This window comes from Sceloporus occidentalis, unplaced genomic scaffold (genome assembly GCF_023333645.1).
Source record: "Sceloporus occidentalis isolate IW3139 unplaced genomic scaffold, rSceOcc1.0.p SCAF_1, whole genome shotgun sequence".
NCBI classification, from domain to species: Eukaryota; Metazoa; Chordata; class Lepidosauria; order Squamata; family Phrynosomatidae; genus Sceloporus; species Sceloporus occidentalis.
Window position 1 is genome coordinate 294,311,762 of NW_028316981.1, and position 10,358 is coordinate 294,322,119.

A 10,358-nucleotide genomic window follows, 5' to 3' on the forward strand; every position below is an offset into this window, starting at 1 on the left:
TTAAATAATTTTTAAAAAATATATAAATAAATAAATAAACCGGAACAAATGTAGGACAACATTTTCAAATGGTGGACACTTTTTTTAAAAAGTGGAGGACACGCAAAAAAAAATTGCTGATTTTTTAAAAAATGTTAATATAAATGCATGTTTCTGAGGCGTCTATAGACAATTGCCCCCCCATCCGGCCCGTGGGCCGCAGGTTGCCTACCCCTGTTGTAAAGGATTTGCTCTTATGGACTCCTTGGTTTGTGCTTATGATGCTATTATGTTCTCTTGGATTGTTCTAATGTGATCTAACGTATCAGATAGCTGTCTACAGAGAAAGATTCATAGGAATAAAATAGACACGATGCCTGGTGTGTGATTATCAATTGTGTACATTGCTTTTGTAAAATTAAATTTCTATGGGGGAGCCTTGTTCTTGTCATGAAACCTGGCATGGGAGTGGGAGAGCAGCTTTAACCTGTTTCTGCACTGTGATCATGATCCAAATTGGGGCTACTGCACCACCTGTTTGCATTAGGACAGGAAGTTCCCATTTGCTCCAATGGAACTTTTTCTCAGAAGGCCCCCAGTCCTGATCAGAATCACAGCAGGGATCAAAAAGTCACATCCCTCTCTTCACTCTGCCCACACCTCTTGGCATCATACAGTGCACACAGCCTGACACTTCACATATGAGCAAGGCTCATTCTGAACTGTTCTTCTTGTCCATATAAACAGGACAGCATTTGTTTTAACCAAAAGAACAAACTTGTCCTAATTTGTTCTTAACCAATTTGTTCTTAAACAAACAAACAAAAAATCTTCTTTGGAGTTTTAATGAGTACAGGACAATCTATTGCAGAGTAAATAAATGCAGCAAGTGGAGCAGAATCTTAAGCAATATGATGTCTGTGTGCTAATCCATGAAACTCCGGCACTGATCTTTGACACTGGAATGATCTTGATTGGCACCAGAGAACCTGGTACTGATGCCCTCAGCATTGGCATTGGGGAGATAGTGCAACATCCAGTCTCTGTCTAGAAAATTATGAAGTTAGTAACCTAGACCAGGGCAAAAACAAGGCTATGATTACTAGCCCTTCTATCTTTGTGGCCTCTCCATTGGATGCCCCCTTGTCATAGGGGAGAGGCTTGCGCACCCTAATGATGTTGTGAGCTATGCTGGCGGTGGTATAATAGCCACCGGCAGGGCCTCCCATGCCAGACAGGTCATAACCAAAGAGTCTGACCAAGAGCGCCAAAGGGCAGGATGGGCTCTCTAGCCTTATGGCAACCATCCTAGGAGAAGGAAAACTCTAATTCCAAACCTGGGCAGATGGTGCTCGTCTAACCCTGTAAGGTCAACCATCTAAGAGAAGGAAACTCTAATCAAACCTACGACCCGAGGACCTCGCTGCTACCGTCCATGCTTGTCAAGGCCTCAGCAGACGAACCTCTGGTTTAAAGGGTGAGGCCAGTTCTGTGCACGCTGTGCTCCACCAGAAAAATCCATTTCACAGGCTCGAAGGATACATCGAAGGATCTTTGTGGCACAGATCCAAGACTTTTGGCAGGACTGTTAACTGCATGGAACAATATTATTTTTAAAACACTACTTTAAAACAAATTTCATTCCTTCTTTTAAAAGAGGAAAAATACTCATAAGATGGTTTTTCTCCTCTTGAATCACCTGAGAAGGTTAGGAATAGGAGGCACTGCACTTCAATGGTTCCGTTCCTTCCTATTGGGCAGATTGCAGAGGGTGGTGCTCGGGGACAGTTGCTCAGCAAGGAAGCAGCTTAATTGTGGTGTCCTACAAGGTGCCATCCTGTCCCCGATGATTTTCAATATTTACATGAAGCCGCTGGGAGAGATCATCCAGAGTGTTACCCATGCTGGTTTATATAAATTTTGGAATCAATGATAACCCTTGGATGACCCCTGGCCAGACTCCAAGCCTGTCCTCCATTACTGGCAAAGCGAGAGGACATGTGCACCTCCCCTGAGGGGAGAAGCCCCATTTACATCTCAGTAGGTCTGGGAAGTCGCATGAAGGGATTATCTTGAGTCAGGAAGAGTAAATGTTTGCCTTGCCTGAAGCTATCACCCCCTCCTCAAGTCTGTTGTCCGAACAACTTAAGTCAGTGATATTATCAGATCCAGACATCCAGGTGAAAGAAAGCAATTAAACGCCTTTGTTTCAATCACCAAAACTCTCTGCCCTCAGGCGAGATTTCGCCCTTAAAAGGTCCCAACTTTGGCTGCTCAGCGCGCCATTTGCAAGGTCTACTTACTCCACGTCAGTCAGACCTCTGTTCTGGTAGCCGGCATCTCTGCTCAAACCCAGGTTGCGGAGCAGACTGTCTCACTGTCCACCACCACTCCATTCGCTCCCCGGAGGGAATCTACATTCTGGTAAGCATCACCCTTAGTAACGCCTGAAATCTGTTCCTATTTTCCAACCCTGATTTTCCTGAGTCCTGAGTGTTTGTGTGAGTGTATGCGCAACGCATGTGTTTTTCCCATATTTCAATAAATTAGACATCTAGTTATTAATATCCGTCTCAGCTTTATTTATTGGGATCCCCTGGTCTTCTCCGTATACACATCGGGAGACGATCTTGGTGGGCTCTTGTAGCCAGCCCCCTCTTGCATTATTTGGACTAATAACAACATAATAAAATTCCCCTAACGGACCCTTGGCTACAATTTGGTGGAGAAAGCTTGGGCATAGAACTCTCCCCCGAAATCTAGACTTTCCAAACTGATCACTTGGGCTGTCTAGATCTCGGAACGTAGAGAGAACAGGGATTCCAAAAAGGCCGCTGCAGACAGGAATAAATAGGGAGGTGTGTGTGTGTGTTCTTGTGCGCCTGGCCATAAGGGCAAAGGGCTATCTTGGGTTGGCTAATCCCGTTTCATCTCTTTGGTTAGGTGTCCTGCTCATTGGCTCCGGTACGCCGTCCAGTGGTGGGCCCTAATCACCCTTGGGCGTGTTTGTCGGAGTAGGCAGCCCGACGCCCTATTTTTATTTTCACTATCGTGGGTGGGAAAGCAGAGGAAGAGGTCCTCCCCATTCCCCGATCTTCAAACCCCCATATACTTTAGGTTCACCCCAGCAATTTTAAGCGCCCTTGGACGGGTCAGGTAGGCAAAGGCAGGAAGACGTCCCTGACCGGAAGCCAAAGCCCGGGCACAAGGGTGGGAGAAGGCAGCTCTAGAGTAGGAGTGCCATCGGTGGACGCCAAGTGGGCGATTCCACCGGGAAACAAAGCTCAGGCAGAAGTCTAGCTGGGGGCCAAGGTTTGAGTGCTGTTAGCCGGGCCACACTGAGTGGGACTGCAGCACCCAAACCCCCCAGTGAAAGGGAGGCAGGGCCAAACTGACTTCTGGCCGGGTCTAAGCGAAGGAGTACCCCTAAGCCGCTACCTGCAGGAGCGCCGGGCCCTTGCGCGAACTGGGGAGGCGAGTGTCCAACCCTGACCCCGAGTAGGTTATCGGAAAAGCCGAGTGGCAATTCCGGGAGCTAAGGGATTCCCTGGAGGCCTTGAGTAAGGTTCAGTCCAAAATCCACCTTAGCAAAATGCAGGTAGGCGTTGAGGAATTTGTGAAGGCAGCAGAGCCTCAAGACCGCCTGAAGAAATGGATCTTAGGAAAGGGACCTAATCCCTGGAAGGCTAGAAGCCTCCTCACCGACGATCCATTTGAGACGCTGCTCATGGTGTACAATGCCCAGACAGCGAGGAAAGGTTTAAAAAGGGTGTCCAAATCAGAAAAGGACAGATGGGCATCGTGGGGGATTTGGATGTTAGCCCACGAAGCCACCGAAGCCTACAAAAGGCTTGCGGAGGGAGAAAAAGCATCGGCCGCCTTGGTAAAGAAGAAGGAAGCCGAAGCCTCGCTTGCTATCATAGCGAGGGAAGAAGCAGTCCGCCAGGCCGAGATGGCCCAGGCAGAGATTGAACTGCTGAAAGAATACAATCGGGATTTAGAAGGGAGGCTCAAGCAAGCTAAGCAGGCAGCTGATTATGTATTGGCCCATAAGTCTTTGGGGGAGACTAAAACTGATCACACTAAATGTGAACAGCGCATCCAAAAGTTAGAGGCTGCTTTGGAACTCCGGCACTCAGTAATATCTACGGTGAGCCCCCAGTATCTAAGATCCGTGCCGTGGTACTCGGAAGAATCGCACCAAATGCCCCCCGAGGCCAGAACACCACCCCCATTCAATCCCCAGTGGGACGATAGCAGACGAGAGGATATGGTAACTTCCCATCCTCCCGATCCCATGCCCATGCAACCCGTTAAAACCCGCAGCATGGTGGAAACCAAAGAGACAAATGATGATGGGACAGTAACAAAAACAGTAGTTGAGACTGTCTCATGGTCCCTCACGGAAGTCAAGGCCATAGCGGACCACCTAGGAAAACTCAATGCCCAGACTGGGGTCCAATGGATGACCAGCGCGTTCATCTCCTACCCCAAAGCCAAAGGACAGGATCTTACCCAAGTTGCTAGGATGTGCTTGGATCCCACCTATTCAGGAACCTTCGAGACCGCTGCCCTAACCTTTGATCTGGCAAATATAGAGATTAGCGAGTGGATGACTAAAGTGGCTAGGATCCTGTGGCCGGGGACCCGGCTGCGCACTAAATATCAGCTTGAAAAACAAGCAGCTGATGAAGCGCCGGACGCCTATGTGGCCCGAAAGAAAATGTTGGCCATCCTGGCAGGAGAGGTAAACCTCAATGCCGAAGGACAGCCTAACCTTAACAACCACGACTTCATAGCCGAAGTCTATGAAGGTCTCCATGCGACTACTAAAAATTTCCTGGGAACCTCAGCCATGAATTTACACACTCTCACATGGGCCCAATTTTCTGACAGCATTAACTCCGCAACATTGGCCTACTGGAGTGCACGGGAGGACAAGGAGTTAGATCCAGAGCCCCCAAGACATCCCAGGGCAGGAAAAAGAGGAGGCCGAGAGGGGGAACCGATCCATGCGGTTACGTATCGCAACAATGGCCCCCACTCCCAGCCGCCTCCGAGAGACCAGAGAGGAGAAGGAAAGGAAAATGGAGGCCCCCCAGATCAGTACCGAAAAGAATACAGAGGGCCTCCGAACTATAGGAATTATAATAAGGGGCATCAGAATGGGCCACACCGGGAGGAAGATACCATGGCCAAAGTTAGGTCCACCCTATGGAGGAATCTCCTCCAGATGGGGATACCAAAAGACGAGATTGACCACAAATCCACTCCCGAACTGCTTCAGGTTCTGCTGCAAAGAGCCGTGGGGCCCACCCCACCGACTGCCCCCAAGAGAGAGGCCTCAGATTAGGACAGCCCGGGATCCCCTCTAACACCACAGACCTCGGCAGGGTCTCGGATCCCAAGGGCACAACCCCTGCCTGTGAAGCCAGAGCGCACCGGGCCCATTAAACCTACCCAATATACAGCCCCGGTAGCAACAGTGCGGGAGGGTCTCCCTACCACAATCCCCAAGGCTGATCCTTCTAAGCCACCCCCATGTCCCCAAATAGTCGCTAAACTTATCCCAGACCTATGGGGTCGCCCACAAGTAGATGCCAAAATAGGATCAGACCCTCCAACCCCCGCCCGGCTCCTGGTAGACTCCGGAGCCGCGGTTAACACGATGCATCCGGAGTTGGTCCAAACGGGGATAAAAACCCCGGAGCGCATGGAATTGTTGGGCTATGGAAAGGGCCGACAGCACACTACAATCTGGAAAGACATCCCTTTGCAGATTGGGCCCATCCTAGACCACATCAAGGCCTGTGAAAACCAAAAAGAGGACGACGGAATCCTAGGGATAGGCTACCTCAGACGCCACCGGCTAACCATTGATCTAGCCAATGGCTTCCTCTGACAGCTAGAGGACGGACCCCTCCAAGTTTCCGCCATACATCGATGTGCAGCTCTAAAAGCCCCGATGCCCCTCTCCCCCATTGCCACAGACCCATGGGTACAAGCATTCCCTGAGGTTTGGATCACAGATAAAATGGAGTGCGGCACCGTTAAAGGAGCCTGTGTGCTCATTGAGGGAAAGGATCCCCCACCACAAAAACAGTACCGGTACCCCAGAGAGGCAGAAGAAGGTATTGCCAAGACCATAGAAGGGCTGCTCAAATGGGACGTAATTTTGCCTATGCAGTCCATATGCAACGCACCCCTATGGCCCGTGCTGAAAGCCGATGGCATCACATGGAGGATGACTGTAGATTTTAGGGCCCTAAACGCAGTCACCCCTCCCGTTGCCCCGGTAGTGGCAAAATACAATGAGATCCTGGCCGCCATTGCCGCTGGAGCCAGATTCTACAGCGTGATTTGATTTGGCCAATGCATTTCACTCCATCCCTCTCCATGAAAGCTGTTATTATAAATTCGCATTCGAGTTCAGAGGAGAGCAAATGTGTTTTAAAAGGTGCCCCCAAGGCTTCCACTCGAGCCCTAGTATCTGCCACTCACATGTAGTTAAGATGTGGACTAGATTACGCCCCGAATCACGTCGCCACGTCTTGTCCTATGTGGACGACATTCTGGTCCACTCCAGTACCCCAGAAAAAACTGCCGAAGTAACCAGGGAGGTGCTAGATCTCATTAGGGAAACTGGGTTCAAGGCTAACCGAGAGAAGGCCCAGTTAGTTCAGACCCAAGTAAAATACCTTGGTCTAAATCTGCAAACGGATTGCAGGACCCCTGACTCACAGAGAGTTGAGACCATTGGAAAACTCCCTGCTCCCACCGATGTGTCCTCATTGCGGGCCCTACTGGGCACCTTCAACTTTTCAAGGGAATTCATTGAGGCATTCGCCCCTAAAGCCAAGCCGCTGTATGCTCTCCTAAAGAAAGGAGCCGCTTGGGAATGGGGGCCCACACAGGAAAAAGCATTTGCCACCTTAAAACAGGACCTTGCCAAAGCCCCGGCCCTGGTACATCCAGATGTGAGCCAACCATTCTACATCCAGCTAGCAGTTTCGGATGGCCACATAGGGGCTATACTCTCTCAGCTCCGGAACGGCACCCAAAGAGCTGTAGCCTATGCTTCCCGCAACCTCTCCCCCACCGAAGTCAGATTTGGGCCGTGTGAGAAAACTTGCTTGGCCCTAGTGTGGGCCCTGACCAAATGGGAATTTATCATAGGAGGCGCCAGAGTGATAGTGCAGACACCTCATACCCCACTGAAGTACATCCTGTCGGGAAAAATCCAGGACGGCCAGGTGCACAATGCCAGAATTGCAAAGTGGACTTTAGAGTTGGTAAAACGGGGAGTGAGCTACCAGCGACAAGCGAGCGAGCCTCCGGCCCCCTATGGGCTAATTGTCACTGGATCTGCCCACGAATGTCCACTGCCACCCATTGCTGACCACGCATGGCCAGTCACCCCTGGGGAACCCTTATCCACAGCTCTAGAGAAAGGGTTCCACTGCTGGTTCTGTGATGGATCCTCATACTGCCTAGAGGGCACCCGCTACACGGGATATGGGGCCATCAGAGTCAATGACTCCCACATACTGCAAGGCACCGTCCGCCCCCATTCCAGCCAAGCAGCTGAAGTAACTGCGCTGCTGGCAATCTTGGCTTTTGAGCCCCATGACACCCCCATAGCCATTTACACAGACTCCCAGTGGTCTGTGAGCGCCACCACAGATTGGCTTCCAATATGGATAAATAGGGAATGGAAGACCAATGACGACAAATCTGTAGCACACACAGAGATCTGGAAACAGGTAGCAGACCTAATCCTAGACCGCACAGCGGACACCCAAGTTTCCTTCATAAAGCGACATCAGAAGGGGACACAAGAGGTGGCCAAATGGAATAACCAAGCCGACTCCTTAGCCAAGGAGGCAGCCCGGCTGTCAGAGACGGCTACCCCACTGCACCCAATCAACGTTAAACCGAAAAATCCGCTAATGCCCCCTACCCTTGACCTGGCCGAACTACAGAAGGGAGACCGAGAGATAAGGGAACTGAGCTGTATAGGCAGGGACCCCACGGGCCGGTACAAGATAGAGGAGAAAGAAAGAGTGTGGTGGGCAGTAGATAGTGAAGGAACCTACCATTGGATTGTGCCCCTAGACATCAGAGGGGATCTCATACAGTTCATACATGAGATCGGGCACAGAGGCAAACAAGGCACCTACGAACGTGTAAGGGAGGCAGGATGGTGGCCTAAAATGAGAGAGGAGGTAGACCAATGGGTGGACAACTGCCTGTCCTGCGCCATGGTTAACGCGGACCCTAGCGGTCCCAAGACCACTATGAGGCACCAGCGCATTAATGGCCCTTGGACCCGGCTCCAAATAGACTTTATTGGCCCTCTGCCCACTACCGCCAGGCACAACAAATACTGCCTCACCATAATCGACCCCTTCAGTAAATGGGTAGAAGCTTTCCCCACTAAGGATAACACCGCGGCAACCACAGCCAAAATCCTTTTCACCCAAGTCTTATCACGATTTGGGATGGTGCGCGAACTGGACCACGATTGCGGGCCACACTTCACCGGGGAGGTTATGAAGGAGCTCTGCCGAGCCTTAGGCATCCGGCAGAAGTTCCATATTCCGTACCACCCACAAAGCTCAGGGGGGGTCGAACGCACTAATAGGACCCTCAAGGAGGCGCTACGCAAAGTGGTAAAGGCCTCTGGGAAAGATTGGGATGCCAAACTCCCCATAATTCTCATGGCCTTCCGAGGCACGGTGGCATCCCACGGCTTCACGCCGCACCAGGTCATGACCGGGAGGAAAATGGCCATGCCGGAGTCCTTTTGGATAAACACCACCCTGCCAACAGAGCTAGAACCGGTTCTACTGAACCACGAATGGATCCGGACTCTCTTACAGAGCCTGAGCCACATCCACAAACAGGTCGCCGCAAACCTCGGCAAAAACATGCAGGCCATGGACCGCAAGCTAGGGTGGGTGCGCAACCCCCAGCAATGGGACCCAGGACAGCTTGTCATGTATAGGAACTTCTCCCAACACAAACACGCCCTGTCCGCTAAATGGGTTGGGCCCGTGAAAATCACCGAGAGAGTCTCGCCAGCAGTATATCAAGTGTGCATCCCAAGCAAACAAGGAGAAAGACTTAAATACTTCCACTCCTCCCAGCTGAAGGAATGGAAAGGGGGACCAGCCCCCGTAAGGACCATACAGGAGTGGCCCGAACTCCCCATAATTGACCTGTCTGAGACTTTTCTGTGTGACGATGGAGGTTAAGATATAGGACCCGTCACTCAAAACCCATCTCTGTTTCCCCACAGGGACACGAGATGGCGTGCCATATTTGGACCCTAGGGATCCTTATATGGCTAGACAGAGGCATGGCCCTCCCCACGTACCCTACACAATTTGACACAACGTGGGAATTCAACATTGAGGCAGATTGTCAGTGGGCACCACCCTACCCCGGGATTTACGAAGTCCTGGATGCCATGGACGAAGCCCGCATCTGGTATGACAAAAAACTCCCCCTTAAAATCAAAACCAGGATTTATGTGACAGAAGTCAGGACCATAAAGTCCGAAGTCATTATATTCGGTCCGCAGGGACATACATGGGTAGAGGCCGACGCAGGTCGCCTCCCCCTCTCCGCATGATTCTGGAACCGCCATCGGTTTGACCCTCCACTCAGTAAGGTCCCCTCCTCATTCTATACAACCCTCTCCCTAGACAAGCAATGCCGGCCTACATGGACATGGAAAACTAGACTCTTCCTGTGTCATAACCTGACCCGGACCCCCACTAGATGCAGTGCTGGGTGCCATAACATAGAGTGCCCCTACATCCCCATATACGCCCCAGCCATCCTCAAAGAACCCCCGATGTATATAGGAAACCTAGTCATCAGGAGAGATGTTGCTGTCTATGCCTACTCGGAGACCCAGCCCATCATCACCAATTTATCCCTAAATCTCACAGCAGTGAATGTAGCTAAAGCCATTCCCTCTTGTGGCCCATATCTAAAAGCCGCTTGGGCACAATGGGAACAGCTAGAAAAGAGATGGCAGCCCGTAACACACCCACTGTTCAGAGGCAAACGGGACGTGGTTGGCACCGTCCTGGGAGGCCTCGGTGTAGGAGAAGGAGTACTGAATGCCATAGGCACAGAAACACTGGCAAACAAACTTGGCTTAGTAGGCTCCAAAACTAAGGAAGCAGGGGTCTCCATCGCCTCGGGCTTAACCAAGGCATAGATATAATTGGACACATCCTGCCCCAGTGGGTAGGGGTAGAAAAGGAAATTATCATTGACCTCGGGCGGTCCCTTCAAAATAGCATTTACAATTTATCCATAGCCATCCAGTGCACGCAAATACAGAGCAGCCTCATGGCATTTGC

General features: G+C 50.9%; 1 protein-coding gene across 1 annotated transcript; it reads left to right on the forward strand.

Annotated features, from left to right (window-relative positions):
- Window positions 1-6,491: 6,491 nt before the first annotated feature.
- Window positions 6,492-9,236, forward strand: LOC149324089 (protein NYNRIN-like). The gene has a single exon (XM_089486338.1). It carries the CDS (start codon window positions 6,492-6,494, stop codon window positions 9,234-9,236), a length of 2,745 nt encoding a protein of 914 aa, XP_089342464.1.
- Window positions 9,237-10,358: the final 1,122 nt, after the last annotated feature.

Excerpts from the sequence above, each read along its gene's own strand:
- LOC149324089 (XM_089486338.1), top strand. The coding sequence starts at position 6,492 with ATGTGGACTAGATTACGCCCCGAATCACGTCGCCACGTCTTGTCCTAT.